This window comes from Siphateles boraxobius, unplaced genomic scaffold (assembly GCF_051911475.1).
Source record: "Siphateles boraxobius isolate OS27281-9 unplaced genomic scaffold, OSU_SipBor_1 3, whole genome shotgun sequence".
Classification (NCBI taxonomy): Eukaryota; Metazoa; Chordata; class Actinopteri; order Cypriniformes; family Leuciscidae; genus Siphateles; species Siphateles boraxobius.
Genome location: NW_027508919.1, coordinates 5,536,213 through 5,553,416, shown reverse-complemented (window position 1 = coordinate 5,553,416; position 17,204 = coordinate 5,536,213). Strand labels below are relative to the sequence as shown.

The following is a 17,204-nucleotide window of genomic DNA, read 5'->3' as shown; positions in this document are numbered from 1 at the left end:
TTTGAGAAGTTTCTTTGAAGGTGAATGTAAATAAAAATTTCTAGTTGATTAACCTTGAATCTTTGCACTGTGGTACCAATGTTTTGCATTGTGAAGAATGTTAACCTGCTATTCTCTGTTATATATTTGTCAGGGACTGAGTTGCTGAATGGAAGTCCGATGGTATGGCAGGGTTTAGCAGGGGGGAATGTAGGGGATCTACAAATTGTGATTGTGAAGACTTTTATTTTGATTTTTGACATGGGCGTCGCCATTTTGGGAGTATGACGAGTTGCACGAGGAGAGAAGAGAGAGCAGCGGTGAACTGACAGTGAATGTTAAACTCGGGTGTTTAATCTCGTTAAAAAGTTACGTCGAGATCCGAAATATACATCAGAGCTGCGTGACGTTGTCTACAAGTCTTCGTGGAGGTGAATAAGTTTGTGTAACGAGTGAAAAACGAGCTGTTGCCGTGTTTGTGTCAAGCGGGGCCTGTTAGTTTCCTAAAGTTTCAGCCGCGAAGGAGTTGAACACTCTCGCGTTTTCTTTGTTTAGACAGTTTTTTTTGTTTTGTTTCATTTTGCTCAAACGAACGTGAAACTGTGAAAACTGTCACTGATCGAGTGAAGAAGATTTGCTGTGTCGTCGGATAGAGTTAGGTATTGTTAGTCTTCTCATTGCGCCCCATCAGCTGAGATTGCGGCCTCGTCGAGTTAAGCGGCTGTCACCAGGATCGCGAGGACAATCGCAGAGGGTTTAGTGAGTGAAGAGACATTACCCTGCCTTCCGTAGGACATCATTCAGCATCTAATCCCCGAGTTGAAAGTGGTGAAGTACACTATGTTTCCTTTTCTACTGAAAACTGGTAAGCAAATACCAAATTGTTGTCTATGAGTGATCGGAACTGAACTGTTCAATCATACAGTTATCTAACCTGAAACTGTGATAAGTGAATCTGCCTGCAAAGGGATTCATGGACGGTTTTTTCTACATATAACTGTCCATTTGAACACGTGAACTCATAAGTGGACCGAGCTTACTTTCCTTTTCTTTTTCTTGGATTCTTGAGTTGGATTTTTGGATATTTTTGAACCGAATTGGAGTGAACTTTTCTTAAGTGAACCTCTGAATCAGAGTGATCATCCAAGTGAACTTTATCTGTAACATTGAGCCAACTGAATGGATCTGTGAACTGTTTCAGTTAGGTGAATCTGTTGGAGATTGAACTGAAACCAATACAAATTTAGTGATTCTATTTCTTTCTTTATTGTTTTCTACATTTTTATTTCATTGTGATTTTACTGCATTTGAATCTGTTTGTTTATGCTTCCTGGGAAGGCAAGGGAAAGCTGAGAACTAAAATTCATGCAGCAACAATAAATGTTGTTTTTGTTATAACACTGTTATAATTTTTGGGTTATTTAGGCTATACTAAGGAGTGGGGGCGTCTGACCTATCCTGTTGGATCCGGGGACGGTGGGTTTTGTAGTTAATTAGAATTAACGTGAGTTTTCTATACACACACACACACACTTCAGGTAGCTGCCGTGCACTGAGTAAATCCTGGAGCCCACCTCGCCGCCTCTTGAGCATTACCAACCTTGCAGCACGATAGGCACAACCTACAACTCAGTAGTTGTACCCAGACCAAAAGCATTGGGTGGGGGGACACAGATCCTGTTGCTCACTCGATCTTCCTTAGGATATTGCTGAACATTTCCCCCACAAAGTGGCGGCATATTTCCCTCCGCTACACTAAGAAAGCTACAAAATTGATATACAAACACAATTATCTCTCTACACTTACACATTCAAATGTGCTCTTAATGAACAAGAACTAGAGTTGTTTGTACATATATACTGCATTGATTTGGTTTAGATACTTGTAGAAAGCTACAAGGGGTTTTGCAAATAAACTTCAAGTAAGACATTAACGATAATCATCATAAAGACGAAAATGACCAGATGAATGTCAGTTTTTACCATAAACCAAAAAGGAAAGATGCGAGTATTAAGTGATAGTCTTAACTTGGCGATGTTCATGAAACGGTAGTTTTTGGCATTTGTGATGCACATAATGGGATCAAATACTGGTTGCTTACTCATTTGTGCCATAGTATTTCAGTGATGGACTACTTTAAGACAATATTGCCACTTAAAAGAAGATGCAGATTGGCAATCGAAATAAAAAAAGACAAAATGATCTACACCAGCATGAATCTAAGGCAAAAACAGGCCGGAAACAGGCCGAGGGCAGCTAAAGTCCTGAGAAACAGACTGCAGTGCTATCATCTGATGGGACGTTTGAACACTACAGACTATGAGATGTTAGAGATGTCTGTCTGAGTCATACATTCTAGTTCAGCTAAAGTCAATGTTGATACCCACCCAAAGTGAAACAAAGAACAGAGCAAAGACTCAAAGATAAGTTGTCAAGGCAACAGTAAAGGGCTGTCAATGAAGTGTTCGTGAGGTTTGTCACTGCCCACCATCACTGGGAGCGGGACTGTCGGAACGGCCTTCCTTCAAACTGCCCGTTTGTTTCTTCTGCTTGGTTTTGGACTTTCTTAGCATGCACACCTAGAACAGAAAACAAAGCTGTTTTAAATGCACAGAACCTGATATTAGAACTGAAGGCTAACAGATGGTGAGAAAATGAAATACTTGAACGGAATGACCTTTGGTTCCATTAAAGGAACACTCCACCGTTTTTTCAAATAGGGCTTATTCACCGTCTCCCCTACATTAAGATAGGTGGCCAAAGCATTTTTGTCTCAGTGCAGGCATTTTCTTAGTTTGGCAGCGCCGACGCTAGCTTAGCTTAGCATAATGAATGGAATCCTAAGTTGTCAGGTAGCATGTCATGAGTAAAAGTGATTAAAAAAAAACACACAAAAAAAACTATTTACTTCTTGTGGCCTGCGTATTCACGAGTACAAATAGCAATTCAGATTAAAACTAGGCAATTTCCTAGTCAGATATTGACTTGGGACTATATTAGGGTGAATCACAGGCGAAGAACTGCTACTTGGGCGCAATCATATCACGCAAGACCTGAAAATTATATACAAGATGGCGCCGCAGATGGCTGCCTCGGTGTGGGGCTCTCCAGCTATTGTGTTGTTTTTATTTGTTTGTTCTGCGTTTAGTCATTCTTTTCCTATCAGTTTCACCAAAGACAAACTACTGGACATTTAGGAAACACACACCAGATAACTTTCCTACAATTTTTGATTATTCGGACGTCTTGCAGGACATTCTCGTCAGAGGGGCAGCGTTGTTGTACAAACGCGCGGTCAGACGCAAACGCGGAAAGCGAGCCGGCGCGCTGGTTAAACTCCGCGAGCGCGGCCTGCGCACTGCACTCCCCAATATTCATCTCGCGAATCTCCGATCCCTTCCTAACAAAACGGATGAACTTCTTCTCCTCACCCGCACTAACAAGGATTTTTTAAACTCTGCTGCTCTGTGCTTCACTGAAACCTGGCTGAGTGAAGCCATACCGGACAACGCAATACATCTGCCGGGCTTCCAGCTGTTCCGAGCGGATCGCATCGCGGAGCTAACGGGGAAAACAAGAGGTGGTGGATTGTGTTTCTACATTAACGAAAGTTGGTGTTCAGATGTAAAAACACTGAAGAAGATGTGCTCTCCTAATTTAGAGGCACATTTCATAAACCGTAAACCTTTCTACTCGCCTCGGGAGTTTCCCATTCTCATGAATGTATACATCCCTCAAGACGCGTGCGTGAGCGAGGCGCTACAACAGCAGGCTGAACAAATAGCTGAAACAGAACAAAGGTATCCTGACTTTCTTTTAATCATTCTTGGGGATTTTAACAAAGCAAATCTTTCTCGTGAACTACCAAAATACAGACAGCACGTTACATGTCCCACCAGAGACAGTAATATACTGGACCACTGTTAAACCACAATAAAAAATGCGTATCACTCCGTCTCACGAGCAGCTTTGGGGCTCTCTGATCACTGTTTGGTTCATCTCATACCGACCTACAGGCAGAAACTGAAAGCTAAACCTGTAATAAGGACTGTAAAAAGATGGACAAATGAAGCAGAGCAGGATCTTCAGGTCTGCTTTGATTGCACTGATTGGACTGTTTTTGAAGCTGCTACCAACGATCTGGATGAGTTCACAGATACTGTAACATCATATTTAAGTTTCTGTGAGGATACATGCATTCCTACCAGGACATTCTTATCATTTACTAATGATAAACCATGGTTTACTGGGAAACTCAAACACGTTCGTCATGCCAAAGAGGATGCCTACAGAAGTGGGGATAAAATCTTGTATAACCAGGCCAGAAACAGACTGACAAAGGAGATCAGAGTTGCTAAAAGAACTACTCTGAAAAACTGAAAAAACAGTTTTCATCCAACGACCCATCGTCAGTCTGGAATGGCCTGAGGAACATCACCAACTACAAGTCACCATCCCCCCGATCTGTGGACAATCAACACCTGGCTGATGATTTAAACTCATTTTATTGCAGGTTTGAAAAGCCCTCATTCACACCACACACCGGCTCAGACCTGCACTTCACACATTCACCATCACCTCCTGCACTCCCATTCCTCCCCCCTCCTGCCATCCAACCTGAGCTTAAGGTCTGTGTGGAGGACGTGAGCCGAGTCTTCAAAAAACAGAAGACTAGGAAAGCCTCAGGCCCAGACGGCATCTCATCTGCTTGTCTAAAAGCCTGCGCTGACCAACTGGCCCCGGTCTTCACGCAGATCTTCAAGAGATCATTGGAGCAGTGTGAAGATTCCTGCTACTTCAAACGCTCCACTATCATTCCGGTCCCCAAAAAAACCAAAATCACTGGACTTAATGACTACAGACCTGTCGCTCTCACGTCTGTGGTCATGAAGTCGTTTGAAAGACTGGTGTTGGCCCACCTGAAGGACATCACTGGACCCCTGCTGGATCCCTTTCAGTTTGCTTACAGAGCAAACAGGTCTGTGGATGATGCAGTCAACATGGGACTGCATTATATCCTGCAACATCTCAACAGACCTGGGACTTATGCAAGGATCTTTTTGTGGACTTCAGTTCGGCCTTCAATACCATCATGCCCGATCTTCTCACAGCCAAACTGACCCAGCTCTCCATACCATCCTCGATCTGTCAGTGGATCTCCAGCTTCCTGACGGACCGGCAGCAGCGAGTGAGACTGGGCAAACACACATCCAGGACTCTCACCACCAGCACTGGTGCCCCCCAAGGGTGCGTTCTCTCCCCACTGCTCTTCTCCCTGTACACTAATGACTCCACTTCTAAAGACCACACTGTCAAGCTTCTGAAATTTGCAGACAACACCACTGTCATCGGTCTCATCCAAAACGGTGACGAGTCTGCTTACAGACTGGAGGTTGAACAGCTGGCTGTCTGGTGCAGTTATAACAACCTTGAGCTGAACACGCTCAAAACAGTGGAGATGATCGTTGACTTCAGGAGGAACAGCCCAGCACTCCCCCCACTCACCATCATGAACAGCACTGTGGAAGCAGTGGAGTCATTCAGGTTCCTGGGCACTACCATCTCTCAGGACCTGAAGTGGGACAATCACATTGACTGACACATTGATCACGTTGTGAAAAAAGCCCAACAGAGACTGTACTTCCTTCGCAAGCTGAGGAAGTTCAACCTGCCACAGGAGCTGCTGATTCAGTTCTACTCAGCCGTCATTTAGTCTGTTTTATGCACGTCCATCACTGTCTGGTTTGGTTCAGCTACCAAATCAGACATCAGGAGACTACAACGGACAGTCCGGACTGCGGAGAGGATCATTGGTGCCCCCCTGCCAAACCTCCAGGACCTGTACTCTTCCAGAGTGAGGAAGAGAGCAGGTAAAATCATCACAGACTCCACTCACCCTGGACACCACCTGTTTGAACTGTTACCGTCAAGACGGCGACTCAGATCACTGGCCACTAGAACATAGTCTGCACAGGAACAGTTTCTTCCCACAGGCCATTTCCCTCCAGAACAGTTAACACGCCTCCCAAGGCATATCCCTTTAAATGCAATACTCCCACTGTTTAGTGCATTATCTTACAACTCAGGTGATACTTATATATAGATTTATTTATTTATAATATTTAAAACAGTGTAAATATGTTCATAATCTGTAAATCTGAAAATGTCTATTCTGACTAAACCCAACTGTGATACTTTTATTCTCATATATTTTTATTTTTATTTTTTATTCTTATAATTTGTAGTATTATGTTTCTTGTTGTATTTGTATTTGTATATGTCCACTGGAAGCCTCAGTACCAAAACAAATTCCTTGTGTGTGCAAGCACACTTGGCAATAAAGCCCTTTCTGATTCTGAAATCCCCCAACTTCTTTCAACATACCGGCGTGACCTGCAAAGAGTATCTTCACTTTTGGATTATGTTTAGTTTGAGAAGTTACAGCAAACATGGTAATTACCTGCATACCAAAAGGTTGTGAGAATGAGCAAAGGACATACACGAATGTAATGTTTCACAGAATTCCACCGAATGTGGAACTGAGAAATCGATGGCTAGCTCTGGATATCTGAACTTCAACACCTCACTACAAAATTAGCCAGTATCGTGTTTGCGAAGAGCATTTTGCACCGGAGGACTATGTTGGAAAAATGCTATAGGACGAGAAAGACGGTACGTCTGAAGGATACGGCCGTCCTAAGTACAGGCAGAAAGAAGTGCACATGTAAGTTGTCTTTTATTACTCTTCCTTGCGCAAATCTATGTCTTTATTCAGTTGTAAGATAGATGCTGAGAAGCTGTATACTATAAGTTAGAGTATGGTTCAAATTGCCTCATCTTTTATAACCTCATGTTGAGTTCAACCCGTTTAGCATGAACAGCATGATTGAAAAGAAAATTCGCTGTTATCGTTACCAGTGAAAAAATTGGCTCTCATCTTCACGTCCTCTGTCTGTTGAGCGATCGCAACCTCCTCCTCCTGTCGGTCTATTTCCAAAGCACGCAGCTCCTCTTCTGAAAACTCTGGTTCATAGTTGTATGGTTCTGGATCTTGACTGTCTGAGAAGTCACCCTCTTCGTCTCGCACAAAATCCCCCAAGTCCATCGCCATTCACTATGTCTACTGTCGGAAAGATAGCCAGCTAATATTCACGCCGGTATGTTGACAGAAGTTGGGGGATATCAGGTGTTGCGTGATATGACTGCACCCAAGTAGCAGTGCTTCGCCTGTGATTCACCCTAATATAGTCACAAGTCAATAGGAAATCGCCTAGTCTTAATCTGAATTGCTATTTGTACTTGTTGTGAATACGCAAGCCACAAGAAGTAATTCTTTTTTTTTGTTTGTTTTTTATCACTTTTACTCACGTCATGCTACCTGACAACATAGGATTCGATTCATTATGCTAAGCTAAGCTAGCGTCAGCGCTGCCAAACTAAGACAATGCATGCAATGAGACAAAAATGCTTTTGCCCACCTATCTTAATGTAGGGGTAGGGCTGTGAATCTTTGGGTAGGCAGCGAATCGATTCGATTCACGATTCATAGGTTTTCGATTCGATTCAAGAACGATTTTTGCAAATTCAGAAAGATTCGATTCAATGCGATTCACATTAAAATTCGATGCGATTCGAATAATTCGATTCGATTCTTATTTTTTTATATGCATTCATAGGATTATTTAAATGCTTCCCCCAATTGGTCTTAGTCAGGGTGTGAATTATACAGCTGCATTCAGGGGTCAGAGTGAAAAAAAAAAAAATAGAATTAATGACTTTTTGTCTATTGTTAACGTTAGTTCATGTTAGTTTTTAATGAATCTATTATTATAAAAAATATTTCCAAAGCCTATAAATTAGCATTTGTAAAAATGTAAACCAAGATTTAAGACTTACCTTAAGATTTAACACAACCTTAAAGTGTTCATGGTACATTAAACATCCTTCCATTGTGAGACTAAAAATACCATTAACTTTCCCAACTAAACCTTAACTAACGTTTCCTCATGGAATAGCTACTCTTTGTTCTCTTTATCCGACTAAACATTTTCCTTGTGGTTCTGAAAGAAAACGTGCCGGGTGTCTACTTGTGCTATAGTAACGATTACGAATCCAACTTTAATGCGCATCTGATTGATGGATAAACCACGCGCTTCAGTGTAATTAATGTTGTAGTTATTTCATCAGTTCAGTTTAACGACATTAAGTTACATTTCATTCATCATTCATGATTAATCGGAAGCGTGTGCATTTTGGACACCTATTATACGTTTTCTCTTTCCATGTAATAAATGCGCACCCTTGAATAAGTGGGGTTTTACTTTAACTGCTCAGGACGGGTATGACCCATTTCCGTAAAACTTCAGTATCTTATCTTAAAGAAAATAACGGTGACTGTTTCCACGCAACGAGCGCGTTGTTTCATAGCAGTGTCCGCGCAATGATATGGCAGCTTTATCAATGGCTTGCTTTCTCGATTGAGAGCTGTCATCTGCTCATGTGAACACCAATGGCTGTCCTGAGGAGAGCTCAAACATGGACTGCTCAGAAATCTGTAGATGAGAGCTATATGGGACCGAGCGCGAGCGAAATCCAGTGAAAGATGGTAAGAGTGCAGCGAGATGTGAGAGCTGTGAGGACGCGAAATGACGCCGCACAACGCCTCAATTCGCGCATGTAGTCATTTAATGTTTATATGTTTTAAAGCACTGAATCGATATAGAATCGCAAATTATTCGATTCTTAGCATTTTAAATCGAATATTGACCGAAATAAACGATTCACGATTCGAAATACATGTTTCAAGATCGATGCATATGCATCGTCAGGATTTGTAATCGATGCATCGAGAAAACGAATGAATTGTTACACCCCTAGGAGACAGTGAATAAGCCCTATTACAAAAAAACGGTGGAGTGTTCCTTTAATAGTTCTGGAATGTCTGCATTCTTCCACCGATGCACAATCATTTTTGCAGTCACTCAATTAATTGTGCAGTGTGCAAGACAAATAAAGGCCAGGAAGGAAATTACGAATCATACTTTTTGAAGACCTACCTCTTATATTGAAAATTAATGAGGTCAAGGCTTACTTAGTGACCTTTCATGAGTATTCAGTGACAACATTCAGTGAATTTTGGGTTTTCATGAGCTGTATGCCAAAATCATCAGTATTAAAACAATAAAAGACCTGAAATATTTCAGTTGGTGTGCAATGAATCTAAAATATATGAAAGTTTAATTTTTATCATTACATTATGGAAAATAATGAACTTTATCACAATATGCTAATTTTTTGAGAAGGACCTGTATATGTATATATACAGGTCCTTCTCAAAAAATTTGCATATTATATTTTATATATATATATTAGTGCTGTCAAATCATCTAACATAAAAGGCCAAAAAAAGTCACTGTTTGGATTTAAATAGGCAAATACTTAAGAGTCTAGTGCTTGACTTCCATTGTCAATACCAGATCTTGACCAAAAATGTATTCACCTCTTGATGGAAATAACATCACAACATTTATTTCCATCAAGAGGTGCATTTTTTGGCAAGATCTTGTATTGACAGTGAAAGAGTCAAGCACTCTATAAAGTCTCCTCCAGGACATCCCAAATACTTTCAATGAATTCAAGGTCTGACCTCAGAGGTGCAAATATTCACGTGTGAAAATGATTCTTCATGCCCCCTCCCAACCATTCTTTCACAGTTTGAGCCTGATGAATCTTGACACTGTCATCCCGGAATATGTCCATGATGTGTCTTCCTACGCGGTTGTTTAAAAAATGGAAAGCTACACACTCCATCAATTAGAGTTAGAAGAAGAACTGTTGCCAAACATATAACATGCTAGAAAAATAAGAATTACTGCAATAATTATCCAATCATAGACTCTTAAGCATTTGCCAATTTTAAATCCAAACAGCAACTTTTTTTTGACCGGGCAGTGTAAATATAGAATGTTAATTCAATTAATCAAGCCTCTACCATCGTAAGACTGTTAAATTCACATCTGGGATTTGCACGTCATTAATGTTGTGTCATCTTTACACAGCAGCTCTGGAGTTCATGGAGTCGGCCAAGCAATTTAGGGAATATGAGTGTGTTAAAAAATATGTAGAAGTACCTTTGGTCCTGCAGCTGAGATGATGATCTGTCCAGGTGATTGTATCCAGGGTTCTCCGTCCACCTGCACTGGAATGGGTTTGGTCACAGTGATGCGAATATAGCTGCCCTGAGCGATACGAATCCCAGAGCGCAGCCCACTCTGAACCTGACCCTGAAAAAAAATAGCAAATTAACAAATTAATTAAACAATGTAAAAAAGCAATGGAACATAAAACAAATTTATACTATGATTTAGAAAAAAATATATCAAATTATGTTTAATAAACAATATAGAGTAAACATTTTTTTATAAAACATAGATATTTTGGCAAACACTACCATTCAAAAGTTTGGGGTCAGTAAGATTTTTCTTTTAAAGAAATGTATAATTTTATTCAGAAAGGATGCATCAAATTGATCAAAAGTGATGTTAAAAACATTGATAATGTTACAAAAGATTTCTATTTAACATAAATGCTGTTCTTTTGAACTGAAATAAGTATCATGGTTTCCACAAAAATGTTAAGCAGCAACTGTTTTCAACATTGATAATAATAACCAAATCAACATTTAGAATGATGTCTAAAGGATCATGTGACACTGAAGAATGATGCTGAAAATTCAGCTTTTCCATCACATTTTAAAATATATTAAATTACTTATTTTTCATTGTAATAATATTTTACAATATTTCATTTTTTACTGTATTTTTTATCAAATAAATGCAACTTTGGTGAGCATAAGGGACTTCTTCTAAAAACAGGAAATCTTGCCAGCCCAAAACTTTTGAACAGTAGTGTATGTACTTAAAGGAGTAAATGTTGTAAACTCACCATGTGCACCACACCAGTAACTCCCACAACCTCCAGCATCCCATCATCTATCCTGGGCCGCCTAAACCGAGAGTCATTGTCTGAGCCCCACAGGTCAGCACCAGAACCCCAGCTACACACACACACACACAGCAGCTTTAATCTTCTATGACAAACGCCCGTGTGTGTAATTGTCTTTACTTTCATTGTGTGAGACTGACGTGTGTTTACCTGGGAATGTTGAGGAATATTAATCCCTCTATACTGGGCAGTTCCACATCATGTCTGTCCACTTGCAGTCTGATGTCTTTATGAAGGTTTCGTGTGTGACTCAACTTCTGCAGGCCCACCTTCACATACACACCTTTATTGTGGAACCTGCAAGAACAATGAAAAAAGTCAAAATAGCAATGAACACAGACCTCCCTCGCCTTAACTCTGAGTCACATGTCCACCCTTTAGAGTAAAGAACAATACTTTCCTGCTGTTAAACTTGTCTGGATCCTCTTCACGTGCGTGATGAAAGTCCAGACTCAGTTCAGCATCAATTCCCAGCCCAAAATAATTATTCATCTGCACAATCTATAACACAGACAGGTACAACCCTGTTATGTATGTCTGACTGCTTTACGCTAGTAACTTACAAAATGTGTGCAGTGACAAATTCCTTAGCAGAGCTAGAAGCATAAAAAATGAATAATCAAATTATTAAAATTTAAAGTTTAATTAATAAATAGAAAAAATATTTATTATAGTAGTGTTATTGTAATAATTAATTTTATTTGTATTATTACATGCATTAATTATATTTCATTATTATGTAATATATATATATATATATATATATATATATAAATGAATGTACATATTATGCACATATTACAATTACATTCATTATATGAATAATTGTTCAATTATGTTAAATGTTAAATTTAAAAATACTTTATTTTACAACATAATTATAAAATATAATTAATTATTAAAATAATATTTGTATTATACATTTTATTATTAAAATATTAATTATAAATAATTAATATGAAATTATTTAAAATGAATGTACATATATATATATATATATATATATATATATATATATATATATATATATATATATATATATATATATATATGCGCACATATTATAATAATTCCATTAATAATATAGAAAATTTTTAAAATTTTAAAAACATTAAAATGTTAAATTAAAAAATATATATATATATTTTATAATAAAATTAAAATATGCTATTGGTGCATTTATGCAGAAATCATATTTATTGTAATTTGAAGTCTCAGGGATTGATTGAATACCTTGGGCGGCTCTAGGAAGCCGTTCTCTTTGCCGTCCTCTGCCATATCCTGTGCGTCCAGAAGAATTGTCCAGCGGTCCATTTGCACTAGCTCGGCCTCGTCCACAGACACCAGAATGTTGAAGGGGTCCTCACCGCTGTATCCCGCCCCCCATCGCAACACCCGGGCCAGATCGTTCCCTGAACACAAACCACAATGGTTGCAAATAGTTAAACCTACAGTAAACTAGGATTAAATGATAACCTTTTTTCCTCCATCATGCACCTGTGCCCAGCGGTATGATGCTGATCGCTGGCTCAGGACAGGCAATCTTATGTCGGATGGACTCCAGAACCCCCAGCACCCATCCCACTGTGCCGTCTCCTCCACACACCAGGATACGGAAGTGAGGGATGTCCCTGAACACGTGCAGCCTGTACAAAACACATACTCATACATGCGAGCAGGGAAACTAGAGCTTTCATCCATACATATTCCTATCAAGACATTAATATCAGTTTGACCATCAATCAAAAGGAGAGGAGGTCTAACCCAGGAAGTGGACCTCCGCTGGTCAGCTCAAACACTTGGTGAGGGTTTAGAAGTTTCCGGAAACTGTATAAGATCTCTCTGCCCTTTAGCCCACCACTTTTAGGGTTGACAAAGACCAGCAGGGGGCAGCTTCCTTTGGCCAACTTGCTTTGCTGTTGGGAGAGAAAAGAGCATTTGGTACACTTGTTTTTGAATTGTACTGTAGTTTTTCACTGGGCCACTAGAGGGCAGATGCATCTAAAGCTTGGGCCAGCATTATGAACTTTAATGAACAGCCTTCTATTGTTGCAATGAACAGCATGTGACCTACTGATCACAATGAAGTCAATACAGGTGATTATTTTGAATCAGCTGTGGGTTCCATATATCTGATATTTGGACACAAAATACAAAATCTGTCATATACTCACCCTCATGTCATTCCAAGTCTACCACAACACGGTGATGGAAAATATATGAGATGCAAGAAAATGTATATGTCAATGCTTTTGTATTCTCTCACAAATGTTTGCATTTTTTATTTTTTTATTTTAAACATTTGTGTTCCCCCCGAGAAAGCACTGAAATACATCCCTACCATTATTTCCTTCACAAAGCAAAGTTTCTTGAGGGAACGCAAATTTTTCAAAACAAAACAGTCAAAACACTGACTTTCATTGGTTAAACAAAAATATATCTTTTTTAAAAAGATCTGTTTTGGTGGTGGTAAGTAAATAATGACAGAATTGTCATTATTGAGTGAACTATCCCTTTGAGCCTCACTTAAATATGCAATGTCAATGTATAAATCACACTGCATTATACAATACAATATCAAACCAAGTGGCATTTGTTTTAAAGAAAGAGCATAAGAACACTTTCCATATTCACAAAAAGGAGTCTGTTGCACCCACTGAGAGTCACTATTAGATTTATGGCTTTGTAAAAAGATGTTGTACCATGATCTCAGGTATGACGAGCGAGTAGAGCTGTTTGCCGCTGATGCTGATGTCTTTGGCCAGCATGTAAATCCTCTCTGCCTCTGAGAAACAGCTGATCTGCAGAACCACAGCACCTGAAAACAGCACACCAGCTCAGTTATACAATCACACTCACTAACACCTGCTCAAACCTGGGACACAATTATTTTTAGCTCCGAGCACAATTATTTTTACCACCTATCATGATATGATGAAACAGGAATATGCAAATCCTGATGCTGTCCTTTATATATACCGGTCAAAGGTTTGAGGTCCGTTTTTTAAATATAAAAATGAATTCATTTTCCAACAAGGATAGGCTATATTAAAATTATTAAAAGTGACAGTAAAGCCATTTAAAATGTTAAAAAAGTATTTTAAATAAATGCTGTTCTTTTTAACTGTCTATTTATCAGAATCCTAAGAATCCTAAAAAAGTGTCAAGTGTTTCTACAACAAAATTAAATGTGCAGCACAACTTTCAACAGTGATAATAAGAAAACTTTGAGCAGCAAATCAGGATATTAGAATCATTTCTGACATATAATTAAAAGTCCAAGTGTTGCTGGATTTTCTACTTCTGCTTCTAAAATGATTTCTGAAAAATCATGTGATATTGAAGACTGGAGTAATGATGCTGAAAATTTTGCCATCACAGGAATAAATTACATTTTATTACAAATATATTAAAACAGAAATAAATTTTAAAATATAATAGAAATAGAATTCATATTTGTAATAATATATAATAGAAAATAGAAAACATTTTAAATTGTAATAATTTCACAATATTAGTGTTTTTTCTTCATTTTTGTTTAAATAAATAGAGCATTGGTGAGTATAAGAGACTGCTCACCGACCCCGAACTTTTGATCAGTATATTATAGATTAATTATATAAATTAATTGATTAAAATATATATAAATAATAGTAGTATATATTATATATTTTATCATGTTACATACATATTATTTATTTAATTAGTTTAGTATAATTAGTATAATATTATATACATACATATAATTACACAGAAAGGTAAACAAAACTAAAATCAAATTACCATTTATTTTGCACAATATTTATTTAAAGGGGTGGTAAAACACGATTTCCCTTTTCTAAGTTTAGCTAGTGTGTAATGTTGCTGTCTGAGCATAAACAACATCTGCAAAGTAAAGTTACAGCGCTCAAAGTTCAAAGCAAACGGAGATATTTGCTTTTAAAGAAATCAATTTCTAAGGACTACAGCAAACAGCCGGTTTTGGACTTCACGACATTCCTCCAGGGTTGCTGATGTCAGCAACCCCAATAAACCCCTCCTCCGAGAATACTAAATAAGAGGGGCGAGGCCATTTTATATTGCGTTGGAGAAGAGTTGTTGTGGTATAGGAGTGTTGTTGCCGCCGCAATGTCGTCGAAACGCTGTTATTTTCATCAGTGCCCGGATTGCAGGTCCACTTTGTTTAGCCTTCCTAGGGTCGCGAGAGTTAGGGATCAATGGTTAATTATTACCCAAATCTCGCTCTCTGCTGCACATTTTACGGAGGAAAGCTTCCACAATCTTCGCGAGTTCAATGCAGGATTCGCACAACGGCTTGTGCTGAAAGATGGAGCAGTTCCAACTTTAAGAACAGAAGCTGTTGTTTACGGGCCACAATCTGTAAGTATGATTTATTTTTCGTTGATGTGTTTTCCTGTGATAGTTCGTATTGTTAATTGTAATTGCAGCAAGGAAGTAACAAATGACAACGCTGTTTGGCTCAACAAACCAGCTTGTTAAATGCTCATTCATACTTAACGTTATCCGACAAACACCTAACGTACAAACTTTTTTTTAAATCTCAACAGCGAACTTGGGATTAGTGTAAATTATTCTTTGATTAGAGCTTTTATGTATTGTTTATCTAAGTTACATGCTTGTTTATCTACAGGCATGCTAAACATGATTCTGTGTTTGATTTGGCTAACTTACTGTAGTAACGCTAAAGCCAATGTTTAGTGTTCGTTTTGGGTTAATAGTTCTGTCGACAGATATTTGGCTACAATCGTTCTAAAAATACAAAAGTAACCGTGCCATACAGTCAGTAACGATCACTATAGATCCGCAGTCTTTACTCAAAAAAAATCCCTTTGAGGACTGTAGTATAATTTGTTAGAACGATTATATGAAATTCCTGTTTATGAATATGAAGCTTATTTTTTGTAATATTATAATAATTAGTACAACTTAATTATAGCGTATCTAAAAAGTAATGAGACAGAAAAAACAACAAAAAACAAACCTTTCTTAAAAACGTTGTTTAACAGCCGTTCTTAAACAGGTTCTGCTCGATCATGTTCACTAGCATTCTCTGGGTCCGATTGACGCCATTGTTTATAATACACCAAAGCACAAACCGGTAAAGGTACGGGGCGTGATGTTTCCGGAAAACGTGCACTAGTCGGTTAGCGAATCACAACACACTGGGCCAGCTAACCTATCTGAGCCCATTGCTATTTTTGAGGGACTGGCTTCATAGAACCCGGAAACCATCAGACCGATTTTACAAGGAGGGACAGAGCAGTGTAGAATAATGGTAAAATACATGAAAAATAATGCAATTTTTTAAAAACGAAGCATGAACACGTTACAGTGCACCCCACAAACACAATCAAGCCTTCGAAAAAATTGATTTTACGACCCCTTTAAGGGAAACACAAGGGGAACTACCACTTTGCACCATTTTACCAACGACATAAAATAATAACAAGTAGAATAGTAATAGCTCTAGGTGTCAGAGCTTGTGTGTTAACCGCTACATACTTTAAGACCTCCAGACAAACCAACACGCCGCTGCAACAACATTATAAATGCGTTCAAAGCATCAAGCCGAGTGAGCCAGTGGGCATGTTGTGGATGACTGAGAACAACCAGCAGTTCGGAGCGTTTGTGTGCAGAACAAGGGCTTTCATTTACAGAGCGCTGACAGTAGGCCAGATTATGGCCCATGGACACAGCGAGCGGTCTGTTCTGCAGCATGCACCAGCGACCTTCAGTGTTATCAAATATAGTCATGCAGTTTAGTTATACTCGAACAAAGACGGACATTATGAGTCGCCTTTAATGGAGGGAAGCATTTCCTGTGACGAGGAAACGGGCCGTTCTCCCACAGAATTTATGGATGTGGTCACTCTTACCTTGTCCGGCGTATACGTGAGAGATGGTGGCCAAGTGACCTGGGTGGGGGAGAGAGAGAAAGCGATATGAGATATGTTAGTGTTAACCATGCAATCACAAGAAATCATCAGCTGTCACTATATTATCTGCTCTAATCCCTCTCAGCAGAGCGGCGTCAGGCATACTTACAATGAGTACACAAGATGACTTATGTCAGAGTTATAGGTCAGCATTGTTCCAGGACAATTTCATGGAAAGATTAATAGAATCCAAAGAGATTGATGGGATGCACGGCTAAAATCCAAAGGATCGCAGCAGTTTAAGTCTTGAGCTTACACATAAT

At 38.9% G+C, this 17,204-nt stretch overlaps 1 protein-coding gene across 3 annotated transcripts in view; it reads right to left on the bottom strand.

The window, feature by feature from the left end:
* Positions 1-1,024: 1,024 nt before the first annotated feature.
* Positions 1,025-17,204, bottom strand: part of dgkq (diacylglycerol kinase theta) — a 43,285-nt gene continuing 27,105 nt past the window's right edge. The window contains exons 14-24 of one of the 3 annotated variants that reach the window (XR_013210326.1): positions 16,882-16,920; positions 13,687-13,802; positions 13,159-13,176; positions 12,749-12,900; positions 12,482-12,630; positions 12,218-12,396; positions 11,381-11,485; positions 11,135-11,281; positions 10,925-11,036; positions 10,111-10,263; positions 1,025-2,559 (exon numbers count right to left, since the gene is read on the bottom strand). Coding sequence is in view for 1 of the 3 variants with exons in the window: in XM_077247552.1 (XP_077103667.1) it covers positions 2,458-2,559; positions 10,111-10,263; positions 10,925-11,036; positions 11,135-11,281; positions 11,376-11,485; positions 12,218-12,396; positions 12,482-12,630; positions 12,749-12,900; positions 13,687-13,802; positions 16,882-16,920 (1,259 nt within the window). In the remaining 2 variants the exon portion in view is untranslated. Of the gene's footprint in view, positions 2,560-10,110; positions 10,264-10,924; positions 11,037-11,134; positions 11,282-11,375; positions 11,486-12,217; positions 12,397-12,481; positions 12,631-12,748; positions 12,901-13,158; positions 13,177-13,686; positions 13,803-16,881; positions 16,921-17,204 lie in introns of all 3 variants that reach the window. The other 2 variants (XR_013210327.1, XM_077247552.1) reach the window with 2 other exon arrangements.